The 19,115-nt window shown below is 44.7% G+C and overlaps 1 protein-coding gene across 3 annotated transcripts in view; it reads left to right on the plus strand.

The window, feature by feature from the left end:
* The window catches only part of LOC5502887 (unconventional myosin-XV), a 70,706-nt gene that overhangs the window by 14,332 nt on the left and 37,259 nt on the right, over positions 1–19,115 (plus strand). For all 3 annotated transcript variants that reach the window (XM_032371194.2, XM_032371196.2, XM_032371195.2), the window contains 11 exons: positions 6,757–6,852; positions 8,204–8,335; positions 10,329–10,454; positions 10,626–10,703; positions 10,814–10,992; positions 11,124–11,169; positions 12,849–12,973; positions 13,203–13,320; positions 13,508–13,594; positions 14,906–14,994; positions 16,433–16,526. In XM_032371194.2, the coding sequence (XP_032227085.2) occupies positions 6,757–6,852; positions 8,204–8,335; positions 10,329–10,454; positions 10,626–10,703; positions 10,814–10,992; positions 11,124–11,169; positions 12,849–12,973; positions 13,203–13,320; positions 13,508–13,594; positions 14,906–14,994; positions 16,433–16,526 (1,170 nt within the window). The remainder of the gene's footprint in view (positions 1–6,756; positions 6,853–8,203; positions 8,336–10,328; positions 10,455–10,625; positions 10,704–10,813; positions 10,993–11,123; positions 11,170–12,848; positions 12,974–13,202; positions 13,321–13,507; positions 13,595–14,905; positions 14,995–16,432; positions 16,527–19,115) is intronic.

A 19,115-nucleotide genomic window follows, 5' to 3' on the forward strand; every position in this document is an offset into this window, starting at 1 on the left:
TAACATCAACGGCATAAGAAGTATGAAAAACGAGCTTCAAGCCTTTCTAGATTCCGAAACCCCGGATATGTTAGCACTGCAAGAGACTACAATTGACCTATCTATCACGGACGCTGCATTATTCCCTTCGAGCTTGGTTACTCGGTCTTCAGAAGAGATCACAAGTTAGAAGGAGGGGGTGAGCATATGGGTTAAAGTCAAACTGTGTTCAGACGCACTATTTTTGCAGCTTCTACCGCTTTCCCGACCACCCTGTCGAGGAACTTGCTAACTTACGCAGTCAACTTGATCACGTGACACGGAACCACCCTAAGGACAATCAGCCTGGTATTCACGTGTTAGGGTAGTTTAACTTTAGAAAAACCGACTAGTCGAGTTGCTTGAATAAGAACGGAGGCGATCTCACACCATCTGACGGTCTTGCTCTTATTGATAGCCTTCGTGATTTCTATATGGAACAGCTTGTTGACTTTCCCACACGTGGAGACAACACCCTTAATCTCATAATGACCAACAGACCCGGCCTCACGTTTGATGTAACCTCTGGCAAAGTTCAGCGACTATCACGCTTTGAGCTGTTCTATTACTGCGTCCATCATGTTGCAGCGCCAGTTCTTCTGTCTCGCCGTTCCGTTTATAAAAGCCCTTGTTACACGATTTGGTGTTGAGTTTGTCCTTTATATTAATTGGCGTGGTGGCAGCGTCATAAAGAACCCACTGGCTTACAAAAAGCTGCTACAGTCATGCTTAAGCGACGTGGAGTTCGTCGATAAGCCAATAATGAGTTATCATCGGGCGCCTAAGCAATGGTGTCTAACAAAGATAGAAACTGCGAACTCATTCGTAAATTGGCGGCAACTTCGCTCCTTTTCTCGCCGATGGCGCCTCTTGGGAGAAGAAAACCAAAACAACGTCGACGAGAGGTTTTAAAGACGATGGAGAATCAGTTTCAGCAGCCAAGCGCCTCACTGCCCAACAGAAAACCAACAGTCTGGAATTAATGCTTGTCCAAATGGCTAATTATTGCCCTGTGATTTCACGCAAAACCATTGAAAGTATTCCACATCTGTCGACTTAGTGTGGCACTGCATTCGCCAACACTATGGCTTTCAAGTGACTGGATCTGACTTCCTGGACTTCACCGACATCTATCTGGAGCCTAACGAAAGACCAGAAGACCTTTACCAAAGATAAATGGCCTTTGTAGAGGACATTCTCCTTCAGAATAATGGCATCTCCCACGATGGGGAATCTATGAAAGAAGATGAGGAGCTAACACCAACCTTAGAGAATTTCGTAGTCCTACCCTGGCTTAGGCTAGTACACCCAAGCCTACCCAAGCTTGTGAAACGGAGATACGGTACAGAACTCCGATCCCGCACCCTGGCCTTAATTAAACCAGAAATTTCACAAGCACTCTCCTTACTATTGGATGAGATCCATGGCACGGAAGAAGCAAAAATAATGCGCACGGCCACTCAAAGCTTCACAAAAGGTCCCAAACCGAGGTCTTCAACACACCCCGAGAAGCGCTGCCCCTTTCCGCCAGGCCGGTCGGCCAAGTAATCATTTTCTCAGCTTGTGTAACTATCTACCAGACCAAGACCGCCGCTAGGTGGCTAAAGCGAGACAAATCATAGGGATCATAGAGGAGGATCACGAACACCCAACGTGCGGCTCCCTCGACCACCTTTGACAGAAGAAGACGACGATGCCCAGCATGTTCAGGGAGCATCCGCCGCCTCCGTGTCCAAACCCGACAGTTGCCTTACATGGACACCTTCCATGGCAAATACCCAGTCCGCATCACGATCGATAGCGGAGCTACATGGAACATGATACGTCTCTCTCTTGCCACAAAAATTGGTGCCCATGTAGAGCCTACCTCCCAGTCTGCCCCCCCAGCTGATGGTTCATACCCCCCAAAAGTAGTTGGGGAGGCCTCTTATTCGAACGAGGTCCACACAACCTTACGTTTGAGGGGCAAGTTGAAGAGAATCTAGATGTGGACGTTATAGCAGGAAACCCTTTCATGGAAACCAACGATGTCGCTGTCCGACCTTCGAAAAGACAAGTCCTACTTGGGGACGGTACCTCTTTCGTCTATGGCTCCCCGCTGTACCCCACTAAGTCAACCACAGCACGTCGCGCTTTGGTCTTACAAGCTCCCTCCACCACCACAACGGTCTGGCTGGGCGAATTTATTAAGGTCGAGCTCCCCAGTGACGCATTGCCTGACTCAGATTACGCCTTGGAGCCGCGAATAGACTCGCCTAGCACCCGTGACCTTAATACCCCCCACATTTGGCCGTCTCCTGCGATAGTGACAAGTGTAGTAGGCAGGATTCGTATCCCCAACCATACGAACCAGCCCATATTGTTAAAGCGAAATAAACATTTCTTTCAAATAAACGAGGTGTTCACCCCCACTGTGGAGCAGTCCCAACAACAGTTACCGATACCCCCAGCCGAACATCTGACGTCAGGCCCCCTGCCAAAGTCCGCGTAGATCCAGATTACTTGTTACCACCTCAAGTTAAAGCCCAGTTTCATTCATTGCTAGAGGAGTACGACAAGGTCTTCGATCCCAACATCCAGGGTTACAACGGCCCGTGGAGCCACCTCAACGCAAAGCCGCCTTCCACAGTATGCTAGGGGCAAACTAGTCGAACTGCAATAAAAGTTCGACGAGCTTGAACAACTCGGTGTTTTGAAGCATCCAGAGGACATCGGTGTATCCGTAGAATATCTGAATCCATCCTACTTAGTCAAGAAACCCATCGGGGGCTCGCGACTCGTCAACGCGTTCGCAGACGTAGGTCAATACTACAGCAAACCACAGCCTTCGCTAATGCCGAACGTGGACACCGACTTTGCAAGTGCATTTTATCATATTCCCCTCACAGCTCTCACAGATCTCACAGCTCCATGAAGTATTGCGGCGTAGCCACGCCCTTCAAGGCGCGTGTACGTTAGGTCTGCCATGGGAATGCCGGGCTCATAGGCAGCCCTTTAGGAACTCATGTGCCGCGTATTAGGCGACCTTCTGGAGGATGGCTTTGTAGTGAAGATAGCGGACGACCTGTACTGCGGCGGCAATACCCCTACCGAGCTACTAAACAACTGGCAAAGAGTCCTTGATGTACTGTACAAGTGCAATCTTCGCTGCAGCCAAGACCGTGATCAACCCCCAATCCACCACAGTCTTACGATGGATCTGGAGCTCAGGCACTCTAAAGGCGAGTCCCCACCGCATTGCCGCGTTAGCACCCTGCCCCACCCCAGAGACCGTCACACAAATGAGATCATTCATTGGTGCGTTCAAGATCTTGGCACGTGTCATACCTCACTGCTCTACACTTCTAGCACCATTTGACGACGCTATTGCTGGCCGTCAGTCTCAAGAGCCCATTCCTTGTACTGATAAACTTCGCTCCTTCTTCAATGAAGCACAGAGCGCCCTATCCAAAAAACCGCTCCATCACCCTTCCTCGACCCGATGACCAACTCTGGATAGTAACAGATAGTGCTGTCAGTAAACCAGGAATTGGCACGACCTTGTACGTCACCAGGGCCGAGAAGCTACACTGAGCAGGCTTTTTCAGCGCTAAGCTCCGCGGTGGTTAAGCTACATGGCTGCCTTGCGAGGTCGAGGCCTTATAAATTGCCGTAGCAACGAACCATTTCAGCCTATTCCTGATACGCACCACAAGGCGTGCATACTCACAGACAGTAAGCCTTGCGTACAGGCCTATGAAAATCTATGCCACGGAGAATTCTCCACCAGTCCCCGCGTTGCGACCTTCCTGTCCACAGCGAGTCGCTACCAAACATCTGTAAGGCACGTTGCTGGTGCCGCTATCCTTCCATCTGATTTCGCAAGCCGCAATGGGCCTGTATGCGAAGATCGCTCATATCAAGTATGCACATTCGTCAAGCGACTAGAGGACTCCCTCATCCTCAGAGCACCCATCCAGGTTATCATGTCCGACCAGGAGAGACTGCCGTTTACGAGCAGACCAGCTTGGCTCGCAATCCAGTCCGAATGTTCTGACCTCAGGCGCACTCATGCTCACCTAACCCAGGGTACCAGACCATCCAAGAAACTTAAGCGATATTCCAAGAAACTGGCTACGATCTCATCGCCAAGCAGCACTAGCAAATGATGGCTAATCATGTTCACAGTGAAAAGTCTAAGGCTCCATCTGCAAGATTTTGTCCCGCTGGCCTCGTAAAGGAGTTGGCGACTTAGTGTACATATACTCTGACCGCAACAAGACACGCGCACGGGACAGGTACCTAGTTCTGTAACCTCCGCAAGTTCGTTGGTTCACAGTTAAGGAGCTTGTCGTACCGAGAAAAGAAATCCGATTGCTACCGCGTCTCTGAGGTCCCCAAGACTATCCCCGGTCAGCTCCCTTCTTCTCAAGATGAAGATGACACACTGTCCGAAAAAGGCGATAAACACTTCTTACTGCCCCGAATACGTGATGCCATTGCAACCCCTTAATCCACGCACCCTTAATCCATGCACCTCCAGGTTCAAGGAACTCCGCTGATCCATCACTGCCTCATGACACCGACACCAAGTACGACTCCGCTGTGACTGAGGCCTATGACGACGAGGCTACCGACAGTGAAGATGAGGTGTCTCCTGTCAGTACGCCTGTCACTCCCCAGCTACGCCGATCAATGCGTGATTGTTGTCCCCCGCCAAGACTATCGGACTATAAAACAGACTTTTAGGTCCATTACAGTCTACGGCCAATTTAATATTGTCACCCGATACATCATTTCACTTGTTCTTTTCGTTAATGAAGAGACATTGACTCTTAGTTCCCCTGTTAGTTTATATAGATAAGATTAAGAGAAGTCACACCAGGGCTGGGCCCTCGCTCTGGATCGCGCTCTCCAGACGGACGATTTCATACTTGATTTCGCTAAGGCATCCGATAGTGTGCCACACGAGCACCTAAAAGTCAAGTTACGTAGCTACGGAATATCTGGTGCAACTCTCCGATGGCATGACTCTTTCGTTTGCGCATCGTTATCAAAGGATAGTCGTCAATGGAGCCAAAAGCAACTGGCTATTGGTGAAGTCAGTGCTGGGTCCTGTTTTGTTCAGAAGATCTGAATCAAGATTAAAGCTGTTCAACAAAGGTCGGCAGGGCCTCGCCGCCCTACCGATTGGACACCTTACAACGCCCTCACGCAAGTCAAGACACATGCACTCAGACCATATTTATCAACCGTTTGCTCGTTCTAATGTATATAAATATAGTTTTGTTATCAAAACAGTAGTAGACTTGAATAATCTGGCCCCAAGAAATAGTTTTCACACATGCGAATATGCCCGCCTAAGGCTCTAATGCCCACCAAAGGCTCTAATAAGCTCTATATAAACAGCTAGGCTGCGATGTCCATCTATATTGTTCATTTAAGGTGGCATAGTAAAATAAAGTGAAGGCTTCCCTCCTCTCTAATTATCTAATGGAAATTAAGTCTAATTCAGAAACGGGGAAAAGCCTGCGCGGGATACGGGACTGGGACTTAACGTGTGCCGGTAACGGGACTGGGCCTTAGTGTGTGCGGGATACGGGACTGGGCCTTAATGTGTGCGGGATACGGGACTGACCCTTAATGTGTGCGGGATACGGGACTGACCCTTAATGTGTGCGGGATACGGGACTGGGACTTAACGTGTGCCGGTAACGGGACTGGGCCTTAGTGTGTGCGGGATACGGGACTGGGCCTTAATGTGTGCGGGATACGGGACTGACCCTTAATGTGTGCGGGATACGGGACTGACCCTTAATGTGTGCGGGATACGGGACTGGGCCTTAACCTGCGCGGGATACGGGACTGGGCCTTAACGTGTGCGGGGGTACGGAACTTAGCCTTAATGTGTGCCGGTTACGGGACTGGGCCTTAGTGTGTGCGGGATACGGGACTGGGCCTTAGTGTGTGCGGGATACGGGACTGAGCCTTAATGTGTGCCGGTTACGGGACTGGGCCTTAGTGTGTGCGGGATACGGGACTGAGCCTTAATGTGTGCCGGTTACAGGACTGGGCCTTAGTGTGTGCGGAATACGGGACTGGGCCTTAACCTGCGCGGGATACGGGACTGGGCCTTAACGTGTGCGGGGGTACGGAACTTAGCCTTAACGTGTGCCGGTAACGGGAACTTTAGGCTCAAGACCCAAGACATGTTTGGTTCTCATGAGAATATTGATGATGTTTTAAAGAACCTATCATTTCTGGCATTATATATATATATATTTCCCCTATACTAAGTTTTCTTTCTATTGAATTGTTTGCTGTTTTTACTATATTTCTTATATCAAGTGTATTTTGAGATGCTATGAGTTAGTTAGTTAGTCTAGGCTAGCTAGTTAGTTAGTCAGTCAGTCAGTCAGTCAGTCAGTCAGTCAGTCAGTCAGTCAGTCAGTCAGTCAGTCAGTTAGTTTTTATATTGTAAAGCGCCACTGGATTCATAGTAGAAGTGGCGCTATAAAAATCGATTATTATTATTATTATTATTATTATTATTATTATTATTATTATTATTATTATTATTATTATTATTATTATTATTATTATTATGTTGTATAAGTTCTGCCACACTGGTACATTGAGATTCCGTCAAAGAAATATAAAAACAACATTTGAGGTTGACTTTAAAAACCGTATTTATACAATATCCAAGTACGTTTATTTAAAATCTACGAATACATGTCATTTTTCTTTTTCTTGTAGGACTTTCGAATTAACAGCTTTGAGCAGCTTTGCATAAATTACGCGAATGAGAGTTTGCAGTTCTTTTTCAACCAGTTTATCTTCAAGATGGAGCAGGTGAATATGTTATTGTGCTCATATTTTTATTATATATTCTTTTGGTGTTATTTCTAATAATTGTTAGTCTGTCTTGATTAGAGGTAGTTGTATGAAATTGTTTCGTGACAGATGAAGTTGGCCTGCATACAATTGCAGTTCAAGATGTTCGGGGAGTTTTGGTGAAGCCCCTGATAATAAGATTGCTAGTCCTTGTCGTTTTGGTGAAGCCCCTGATAATAAGATTGCTAGTCCTTGTCGTTTTGGTGAAGCCCCTGATAATAAGATTGCTAGTCCTTGTCGTTTTGGTGAAGCCCCTGATAATAAGATTGCTAGTCCTTGTAGTTTTGGTGAAGCCCCTGATAATAAGATTGCTAGTCCTTGTCGTTTTGGTGAAGCCCCTGATAATAAGATTGCTAGTCCTTGTAGTTTTGGTGAAGCCCCTGATAATAAGATTGCTAGTCCTTGTCGTTTTGGTGAAGCCCCTGATAATAAGATTGCTAGTCCTTGTCGTTTTGGTGAAGCCCCTGATAATAAGATTGCTAGTCCTTGTCGTTTTGGTGAAGCCCCTGATAATAAGATTGCTAGTCCTTGTCGTTTTGGTGAAGCCCCTGATAATAAGATTGCTAGTCCTTGTCGTTTTGGTGAAGCCCCTGATAATAAGATTGCTAGTCCTTGTCGTTTTGGTGAAGCCCCTGATAATAAGATTGCTAGTCCTTGTCGTTTTGGTGAAGCCCCTGATAATAAGATTGCTAGTCCTTGTTGTTTTGGTGAAGCCCCTGATAATAAGATTGCTAGTCCTTGTCGTTTCTCTTGTGCTTGGAGATGAACCGTGAGGAGGAGAGCTCATCTACAAAACGGGAAGAGTGTTTCTTTGGGCGTCCCGCTTTGATTAACCTCGAAAAAGTCGGTCAGAACGCCTTGGACAACGATGACTAGGCTTAAACGTTCATTAAAGCCGCATTGTCACCAGTTTACTTCCGGTAGATTACGTTACAATCTCCGATAATTTTCAACGGAAAACGCAAAAAATATTTCAAAATATTGAAAGCAGTGTTTATATTGCAAGTTTCTTCGAGGATGTGATTGATAATTAGAGCGGATGGCATGTTAATTATCTCGGATTCTAATAGATTCTTGTGTCTTTTAACGGTTGAGGTTTCCGTCGGACCTCCGGAAGTGAACTGGTGACAATGCGGCTTTAAAATAAAGATGCGATGTAGGAGTAGAAAATAAATGGCCCACAAAATGAGTAAACGAGCTTGTTCGTTGCTGACATTGTTCATTCAAACATGTTGAAATAAATAAAGATCATGTAAAAGTTCCAGGCATAGTAATTTAGGTCATCAATTTAGGTTACTGCTATTTTTAGGATGAGTATACTATCGAGGGGATCCCGTGGCATGAGGTCAAGTACACCGATAACCAGGCGTGCCTCGACTTAATGGCCAAACCACCTCATGGTATCCTGCATCTTCTCTCAGATGAGAGTAACTTCCCCAAGGTAGGGAATAACGACACCAACACTTGTGAGTAACCTCTCCAAAGTAGTGAATAAGGACACTCACACTTGCGAGTAACTTCCCCAAGGTAGGAAATAAGGACATCAACACTTGCGAGTCACTTTCCCAAGGTAGGGAATAAGGACACCAACACTTGCGAGTAACTTCGCCAATGTAGGGAATAAGGACACTTACACTTGCGAGTAACTTCCCCCTAACTCATGTCTAATATAGAATTATCATCCCGTGATGTGCACCACTAAAGCACCGTAGTTGGCAAATCATCACATCAGTCTTACAGTAGGTGTGGTAGCTCATCGCCGGATGTCCTGTTTCCTCAGACTTTTTTTGCCGATGCTGGTTCATGGTACTATCCCAGTAAAAGTGCACTCCTTGGTGCAGTTTGTACTCATCAAGAACATAGTAATAACATAACTTTATTTACAGAGGGTGGCACTTAATAGTGTAATACACTAGTAAACTTGTGGCCCTCAAAACTCATACATACAAATAATACAATATAAAATATATATATATATATATATATATAAAATCTCTATTTACAATACAAATTATAAAAATACTATTCCCACCCAGACCAAAAGGAGAAAAAAAAAAGATTAAATAAATAAAATAAAATATGAGTTAATTCGAAATATTAAAATGATTTAAAAGTAATTGTTCATTAAGATATTTATGACGGAGAGCGTTCTTAAAAGAGCTTATATTAGGCAGTTTCTTTATGCTGGCTTCTAAATTGTTCCATTTACGGATGGCATTTACTGTAAACGTTTTCCCACCTTCGGTTTTTGTAGTATACTTTGGAGTTATAAAATTCAGTCCTGAGAAACGAGTATTTCTATTATGAAGTGTATTGTTCAGCTTAAGAGTTTCAATTAGATATTCGGGCACCATCAGTTGTAGCCTTTTAAAGAGAATAGAACACATTGAGATGTGATTGTCCAGATAGAAAGGCAGCCATTGAAGTCTATTAAACAACGGTACTGAGGGTGCTCTGGGTTCAGCGTTGAGTATTAGACGTGCAGCTCTTTTTTGTAGAGTTAAAAATCTTGACAAACAATCCTTAGTTGATGCTGTTTGCCAAACAGTCCCAGCATAGCTAAACAAAGGTTTGATCATGGCATTATAGAAATTTGTTCTTTGTTTGAGGGGTAGACAACCTTTGATCTTATTTAGTACGCCGATTCTTCCTGCAATTTTCTTGTATGTCCTTTCAGCGTGATCCGAAAAGGTCAATTTACTGTCGACATCCAGTCCAAGGAGTCTTACTATTCCACTGATTCAAGGGTGTTTCCATTAGATGTCGAAATGGATAATTTACTGTGTGGTGCTTTCTCTCCAAGGCGTTTACCAGTCACAAGTAGTGATTTTGACTTCGTCTCATTTATTGGAAGTTTGTTGCAATTGGTCCATACTTCCACATCCCTCATCACTGAATTAAGAGTGTTCTCTAAATTGGAAGTATTATTGACATCGGTTGAAAACGAGATAGTAGTATCATCCGCATAAAGATCTATCTTCACTTTAGGTGAACTAATATGAAAAGGAAGATCGTTGATGAATAAAACAAAAAGCAAAGGGCCAAGAATGCTTCCTTGAGGAACTCCATGTTGTATAACAGAAAGATCTGAGTCCACGCCGTCAATAGAAACAAATTGTCGCCTTCCCCGTAGATAGGATTCAAACCATGACGTAGTGTTCTTGTCTAAACCATAGGCTTTCAGCTTTGACATCAAGATAATATGGTCAACCATGTCAAAAGCCTTTCGATAATCAATAAGGAGCATACCACTTACACAGTTCTTATCCAATTGAAAGAGGAGATTATCTACTACTTTAATTAATGCTGTCTCAGTTCCATGATGCCTGCGGAACCCAGAACATCTACTTAATAATAATCATCATCATTAAAATCATCTTATGTCATCGTCATCAATCGATTATTATCGAACACTAATCTGACCCCTTGTTTAGGCTACAGATCTGTCGTTCCTGGAAAAGTGTCACCAGTACCACAAGGCCAGCAAGGCTTACGTGAAGCCCAAGATGCATGTGCCAGAGTTTGCCGTCTCGCACTTTGCTGGTACCGTCACCTACAAGGTACATAGCTGCCATCTGCCATACTGTTGCACAAACAAAGTCATCGAAAGTATCCATTGTCAACGTCCCTCAGCAGTCTATCCGACATCACATGTTTAATAGACATTAAATATGATGTTCATGTTAAATGATACTGATGATGATAATGATGCCTATTGTGTTAAACTGAAGGTGCACGGTTTTTTGGACAAGAATCGCGATGGCCTAAAGCAAGACCTTACAGATCTTCTGTGCAAGACAAACTCCGAGGTAATGGTGACGTTGCTGCTTAGTATGCATGTGCAAACATAAGTGTATAGATGAAGAGGTCTCTCAAAACGACTCTATACAAGAAAGCTTAACCCTACTTTCTTTGCCAGTTTATCAAAGACCTGATCCCCGATCTGTGCGAAGACCCAGAGATGGAGATAGGAAGTCTGAAGATGCCTAGAGAGAACCGCAAGAACTCACTGAAAGCCCCACCCAATTCCATCCAGAAGAGTACAGTTTGCGCCAAGTTCAACGATTCTCTCATCAGGCTGGTGGTGGCCATGAAAAGGTACGAAACCTAGTGAGGGTGGTCTGTGTTGAGGTGAGAAGCCTTGTGAGGTTTGTTTTGAGCTGAGAGACCTGGTGAGGGCCATTAGTGTTGTTATCTCACGTGGTTTATCATTCCTTGTTGTATTTCAGATGTAACCCGTTCTTCGTCAGATGTATCAGACCAAACCCTGACAAGGTAGTTCAACTGTTGTGATTTGAATAAAAATGCTCCCCGCCCGCTTTTTGAAGTGGTACGCTCTTGATAGCTCTATCCCTGTTGGTATTTGTATTCAATTGAAGTGATACGCTCTTGATAGTTCTAGTGTCGTTTTGTGTTCTTCAGACGAGCTCATTTGAAAGTTTATTTCGCTAATCTGTGTGTCATGTTGTGTTCTTATCTGTTTGTCGTCTTGTGTTCGCCAAAACATCGATTTGTTTTTGTCTTTTGAGATTTTCTGTTTCGCCAGTCAAATTATGCTAAGCCAATCAGATTATTGTCATCTCTCGCCTAGTGAAGTTGCCTGGCTTTCTGTGGCGACACTGTCTGGTTTTCATCCAGAGGATATCCAGGGAAGTGCACAAAGCGAGACTCTGATTGGCTCCGAATGATTTTACTGACGGAACAGAAAACCAAAACAAATCGTGTTTTGAAAACGCGGGTAGCGATACAACGGATTCGACAGTAATTTATAAGCGCATGTCTTTTATCTGTCGTCTTGTGTTCCCTAGACGTGTTCATTTATAAGCGCATGTCGTTTATCTGTGTCGTCTTGTGTTTACCAGACATGTCGTTTTTAACTCGCGAATGCTTGCAAAGCATTTAAGAGTTATTGGAGGGACTTTTGGTTGGATGGTCGGATGGATCTTCCGTAAACTTTTTATGGTCTTTCTGTGCTTTAGCAAGACAACAATCCTTAGATCATATATATACTCCCGGTGTTCAACTTTAGGTTAAAGCCTAGTGCTATAAAAGGGCTACGTCATCGACCTAGTATCTTCAGAAAAGTCTTCCATGTGGGTTGAGCGTGCGCATGCGCCTTCGTCACTGTCTTCAATCGGTCTTCTACGATCCAGTTCAATTCAAGCTGTTAGTTTGCAAAGAAAACCAGTAAGATGCTTGCAAAGCTTGTTTTAGTACATGCTTTGATTGTTTCCATTTGTGATGAAAGAGCGACTAGCCAAAACTGCGACTTTTAAGTACGAGAAACACAATGGAAAAGCCTCTGTTAGCAGGGTCTATGTTTGCAGGGTAATAAAAAATGACCTCTGTTAGAAGGACAAAATAGAAGAAGATAGATTTCCACAAATTAATTTTTCATAATTCCCAATCAGCTAAACTAAACATCAATCAAAACTCAAACACATGGCCCTTGCTTATTCATCAAATAACGATTTTGCGCCTTTCTAGAATGTTAACATGCATAAAACACATCGTATGACAGTAGCATGATCAATTATTGCGGTAGTATGACAGTAGCGTGATCAATTATTTTGTTTCCAGAAAGAATATGCTGAAATTTGACACGCTAGCAAAACTTTTCGAACGGTACGAGACTAATAGTATTAAAATTAATTTGAGTTACATGTCGACTCAGCAATGCCACGTTAGTCCAGCGGACACTTGTCTCCGACCGCAGCGACACGGGTTCGATTCCCCACTGATAGCGGATAGCGAATTTTCTTTTTTTTTTTTAATTTTTATAATAAAAATAATAATTAATTATACTGTTCATGGTGTGTCATGACATCGAAAAGAAAAAAGGTATAAGGACATTTCTATGTACTCTCAGCATCATGGATGTGTTCATGCTTCAAATTTGCATTCACGAGTTGGCTCACAGAGCATTTAATTCTGTGCCATCTTGTGTTCCCCAGGCGCCGGATGAGTTCGTTGAGAAGCTTGTCCTGGACCAGATTCGGTACTGTGGGATTCTCGAGACCGTCAAGATTCGTAAGACAGGGTTCCCAATCCGCATCGTCTACCCAAACTTCGTTAAGAGGTACTACTTTACCGTGCTTTACGACGCCGATAGACTCAGGCTCACTCCATTTAGTTATAGAAATAAAGTTTTTTGTCGTTTTGACGCTGCAGTGCATTATGATTGTTTGTATGTAACTCACAAAAAAAAGCACGTGGAATTTCGTTGGTTACACCGCGCTGCGCACCGTACCACTGAATTTATTTGACGGCCGGTAGATATACCCGACTGCGCATGTTCCGTTTTGTAGATACCGCTGTCTTACCTCAACCATCGACTTTGATGTGCATACCTTGAGGGAGAATGCGGCCAAGATACTTGAACTTGTGCAAGTGGACAAAGACAGCTACGCGTTTGGCTCCAATAAGGCGAGAGCTTCTTAACATTTCTAGCATTACTGTATACAGGATTTTTGTATTGGGATTCCTGTTGCACATGGGCATACTGAAGGAGCCTGGTTCGAGCGAGAAACTTTCCGTGCTCCGTTCACCTTGTTCCAGGGAAAACTTGGCGTTTCACCGGATTTTTCTAATTCGCACAACTTCTTATTTTCAGGTGTTTCTTCGTGAGAGCGTAGAGTGCGCTCTAGAGGAGGCCCGCGAGGTACGAATCGAGCGGATGGCCGTGCTCCTACAGGCCCGGGTGAGTAGACAGCGAGAGGTGCGTGGTGTACGAGACAGCGAGAGGTGCGTGGTGTACGAGGCAGCGAGAGTTGCGTGGTGTACGAGACAGCGAGAGGTGCGTGGTGTACGAGACGGCGAGAGGTGCGTGGTGTACGAGGCAGCGAGAGGTGCGTGGTGTACGATACAGCGAGAGGTGCGTGGTGTACGAGATAGCGGGAGGTGCGTGGTGTACGAGACTGCGAGAGGTGCGTGGTGTACGAGACAGCGAGAGGTGCGTGGTGTACGATACAGCGAGAGGTGCGTGGTGTACGAGATAGCGGGAGGTGCGTGGTGTACGATACAGCGAGAGGTGCGTGGTGTACGAGACTGCGAGAGGTGCGTGGTGTACGAGACAGCGAGAGGTGCGTGGTGTACGAGAAAGCGAGAGGTGCGTGGTGTACGAGACAGCGAGAGGTGCGTGGTGTACGAGACAGCGAGAGGTGCGTGGTGTACGAGACAGCGAGAGGTGCGTGGTGTACAATACAGCGAGAGGTGCGTGGTGTACGAGATAGCGGGAGGTGCGTGGTGTACGATACAGCGAGAGGTGCGTGGTGTACGAGACTGCGAGAGGTGCGTGGTGTACGAGACAGCGAGAGGTGCGTGGTGTACGAGAAAGCGAGAGGTGCGTGGTGTACGAGACAGCGAGAGGTGCGTGGTGTACGAGACAGCGAGAGGTGCGTGGTGTACGAGACAGCGAGAGGTGCGTGGTGTACGAGGCAGCGAGAGGTGCGTGGTGTACGATACAGCGAGAGGTGCGTGGTGTACGAGATAGCGGGAGGTGCGTGGTGTACGAGACTGCGAGAGGTGCGTGGTGTACGAGACAGCGAGAGGTTCGTGGTGTACGAGACGGCGAGAGGTTCGTGGTGTACGAGACGGCGAGAGGTTTGTGGTGTACGAGACAGCGAGAGGTGCGTGGTGTACGAGACAGCGAGAGGTGCGTGGTGTACGATACAGCGAGAGGTGCGTGGTGTACGAGATAGCGGGAGGTGCGTGGTGTACGAGACTGCGAGAGGTGCGTGGTGTACGAGACAGCGAGAGGTTCGTGGTGTACGAGACGGCGAGAGGTTCGTGGTGTACGAGACGGCGAGAGGTTTGTGGTGTACGAGACAGCGAGAGGTGCGTGGTGTACGAGACGGCGAGAGGTGCGTGGTGTACGAGACAGCGAGAGGTTCGTGGTGTACGAGACAGCGAGAGGTTCGTGGTGTACGAGACGGCGTGAGGTGCGTGGTGTACCAACAGAGCTCTTTTCGAGGCCATCGTTTGCGCCACTTACTCGACTTATTTTTCCCAGATAAAAGGGTTTGTGTTGAAACGTCGCTATCTACAGATGAAGAAGGCGGCGATCCTTCTCCAATGCCAGACCCGACGATACTTACAAAGGTATGTGCCGAGTATTACTCGGGTGGGTTTCGGTACCTTACTGTCGGTGGTGGGAAGGGGGGGGGAGTTGCTCTGGAGTAGTGGTACGCGGCTCGGTGTTATTCGGTCCTACTCGTTTCTATTCAGTTATATAATATTTGGGTTTGCCTCGGGGCTTCCTCGGTCATTGTTTTGCTTTTAGAGGCATATCTCGGCACTGCCGATTTATTTCTCGGTTCTACTCGTATGTTCCTCGGCACTTTACTTGGTTGGGACATTTTAGAAGTGTCACGATCCACAGTTAGGGTATATTGACGGCTGCGTCCTTGTTTTCTATCTCACATACCATTGATGTTTGCGTTACTAAGGCCAAGTTGACCGGTTGACGGACTGATGAAACCAAAACCCTGACTCTAATAAAGCCACAAAATACTTTCGAGACTAAGCGCACCACGTCCGGTGAGAATGTGGTGAAACTTGCGTCTAATAAAGCCACAAAATACTTTCGAGACTGAGCGCACCACGTCCGGTGAGAATGTGGTGAAACTTGCGTCTAGCAATCTGTCATTGCAAGCGTACAGACTTATGGCGATGGTCGCCTGGGCCACGGAAAAGTTGTGGAATAGCATTTTGTAAATAGCGGCGAACAAACGTCGACTCCTGCGGTTGTGAGGGCTGTTCTCGGCCTCTTGATGTCACATTTTTAAGTTAACAGTCCAGCTCTTCCGTGCCTCTTGATGTCACATGTTAACAGTCCAGCTATTCCGTGCCTCTTGATGTCACATGTTAACAGTCCAGCTATTCCGTGCCTCTTGATGTCACATTTTTAAGTTAACAGTCCAGCTATTCCGTGCCTCTTGATGTCGCATGTTAACAGTCCAGCTCTTCCGTGCCTCTTGATGTCGCATGTTAACAGTCCAGCTCTTCCGTGCCTCTTGATGTCGCATGTTAACAGTCCAGCTATTGCGTGCCTCTTGATGTCACATGTTAACAGTCCAGCTATTCCGTGCCTCTTGATGTCACATGTTAACAGTCCAGCTATTCCGTGCCTCTTGATGTCACATGTTAACAGTCCAGCTCTTCCGTGCCTCTTGATGTCACATTTATGGGTTACCAGTCTATATATATAGAACTAAATACACTATTTCCTGATAAGAATGCCTAATTTTCAGTCGAGGCTGTGCCGTTGTTATTAATGGCTGAAAATGTTCTTAAGGATTTAAATTTCTTAAGTTTCTTCCAATACTTAATAAAGTACTAGAAGAGTATGCATCTCGCTACCGATGTTTTACTGCTATCTGAGCCCTGATGGATCCAAGCATGTTCTTAAAATTTTGTTTTATAAAAGAAAGGATGTATGACACCTCTCCTTTCAGGGTAAATTATTGCCGTGTCAACGCCGAGAACAATGCCAATCAAGGTAAAGCTGAGTAACCACTCTTTTCTTGATCCGTTGTAGGAAAAAGTATCTCAAGGCAAGAAGAGGTTTCCACAAACTGCAGGTGATCTTTAGAATGCGACAGCAGAGGAAGAGGCTTATGGACCAGATCAAGGTAAGGCCGTGTTTACACGAGGTTCCATAGCGACCATTAAAATTCTCATTATAAGGCCTTGTTTATACGAGGTATATCGACCATCAATGTTCTCATTATAAAGCCTTGTTTATACACGAGGTTCCGTAGCGACCATCAGTGTTCTCATTAAAATGCCTTGTTTACACGAGGTATCATGGCGACTATCCATATTCTCAATATAAGGCCTTGTCTACACGAGGTATCATGGCGACTATCTATGTTACCATTATAAGACCTTGTTTACACGAGGTATCATGGCAACCATTAGCATCTGACAACGACACTTAAACTTACGTATCTAAAACTTGTCGATGATTATCGATCGCTTACCGAAGATGTATATTCTAGCTTGTAGCTCGAGACCGTTATCGTAAGAAAGAAGACGTGGTTTCAAACAATGTTAGTAGGGTATTATACTTGATACATACACTTCATATATATTACCCATAATGCACCAAGAGTACATAACTCACGATGTGACGTAGGTAATAGTCCCTCTCTAGAGCTAGACCCATAATGCACCAAGAGTACATAACTCACGATGTGACGTAGGAAATAGTCCCTCTCTAGAGCTAGACCCATAATGCACCAAGAGTACATAACTCACGATGTGACGTAGGAAATAGTCCCTCTCTAGAGCTAGACCCATAATGCACCAAGAGTACATAACTCACGATGTGACGTAGGAAATAGTCCCTCTCTAGAGCTAGACCCATAATGCACCAAGAGTACATAACTCACGATGTGACGTAGAAAATAGTCCCTCTCTAGAGCTAGACGCATAATGCACTTTATGGCTCTTATAGGGCGTCATTCACACAAGTCATTCATACAAGGCGATCGAAACTTATGTTGCACTATCAATTTTTCGTTCTATTTATAATCATTTAATGGATTATTTCGTTTTGCCTGAATGTCTTAATTTCTCGATATACTACCTTATTACACTTTATTGTCGCGTCACTTTTATTTCGCGAATTACGCGATTTTGAAAAATTCGCGAAAATTAAGTGACGCGAAAATAATGTGTCGCGAAAATTGGGATGCGCGAAAGTTAAGTGAGTACACAAAAAGCTTTCGGCGAAATATTAACCGCGTACTAAGCTTTATAGAAACACCTTTTTCACACGTCTACTTATTCTATAATGTACATATTGTACAGTAAGGGGTTGAGATGGACAATTCTGAACTGTATGTATAGATTTTTGTGGAACTAAATTTAGCCAAAGCATGTTAAATTTTAATTTCACTTGTTTTGCTATATATTTAGTATATATTTCGCTGCTATGATTCGCAAATTCAACTCACGGCAAAACTTCTACACACTGTTTGTTCCTCATGCATTTTTAGGGTTGCATCGAGGCTCACCTTTGAATCGAACCTGCTATTTTCATTCCCTCTATATGCTAATAAGTGGCTCAGAGTCTGAAAAACTTTGACTTCAGGAAAATTTTAAACCCAAATTCCTTTGTCGTCGTTGTGATTATCACGCAATGAGTGCAAGATTCCCTATAGGCAAGATACTGGCATCGACACGAACGCAAAAAAAGCGAAGATTGTTCTTATATTGTGTTAAATATACTCATAAAATGCAAAAGGGATTCTGTATTGTTTTCCGACGTCAGTGAACGATTAATACAAGTTTCACGAGCCTTTTTACATACTTCAATTTCCCGTGACCTTCGGCCGGCTCGAGGTGGTAAAACCGTTTTCATATGACATTGCATGAAGGCCAGCATATAGATAAATCTTAGAATTATTTGCCAGGTATTGTTGTAAAACGATAAAATAATAACTATTTAAAACTTTGAGCCGCATTTCGACGATTTTAACGCGATTTCAACAACGATAGAAGAGGTTTCTTAAAAGTTCGAAACAATTTGTAGACTTTCTATTTTAGCGCAGCGCTAAAATAGTGCCTCGATCTGATGAAGGCTTGGTTGCTTATGGTTGCTTGGTTGCTTTAATTCCCTTCCCGTTATTTAGCTATACTCGTCTCTTATTGGTTTATAATGATATCTTGACCGCATTACTGCTAATTGAGATCAACACACAGATGCGGGTTATGAGTCTTTTCGCGGCGCGTTACATTGTTTTTCGCGCTTAATCACCGCGAGACTCGAAAGAGACGGATGGAAAAACACCTTGAGAATACAGGAATAATTGGGTGAAGTTTTCACGTCTTCTTGCAAACGTTTGTAAGAGAGAAACTAAGTCCAGCGTGGGGACTATTGATGAACGAGATAATGGAAGCGGAGGAGCACATGTGTTGTACAAGAAAGGCCATCGCTAAGCATGTTAACTCTGTTGCTTGAGTGTTTTGAGGAGTAGAATCCTGGATTTACAAGACTCAGCTGCGGCGCATCCCTCTGCCGATCTAGTTCTGTTATTTAAAAGTAAAAAATGGTGATGTGAGCATTAGTTTAGCTAGCCTTCTCTCTCCAGCCACGTTCCGTTACAATACTCGAAATTACCATCCTAACAATTACCGCCTTTTTTCCGCCTTTTTATAACAGGAATTCGTATTTCTCTAAAACTGTTAAACTTTGGAATAGTCTTCCTTCACTT

Source organism: Nematostella vectensis, chromosome 12 (assembly GCF_932526225.1).
Source record: "Nematostella vectensis chromosome 12, jaNemVect1.1, whole genome shotgun sequence".
Taxonomy (NCBI): Eukaryota; Metazoa; Cnidaria; class Anthozoa; order Actiniaria; family Edwardsiidae; genus Nematostella; species Nematostella vectensis.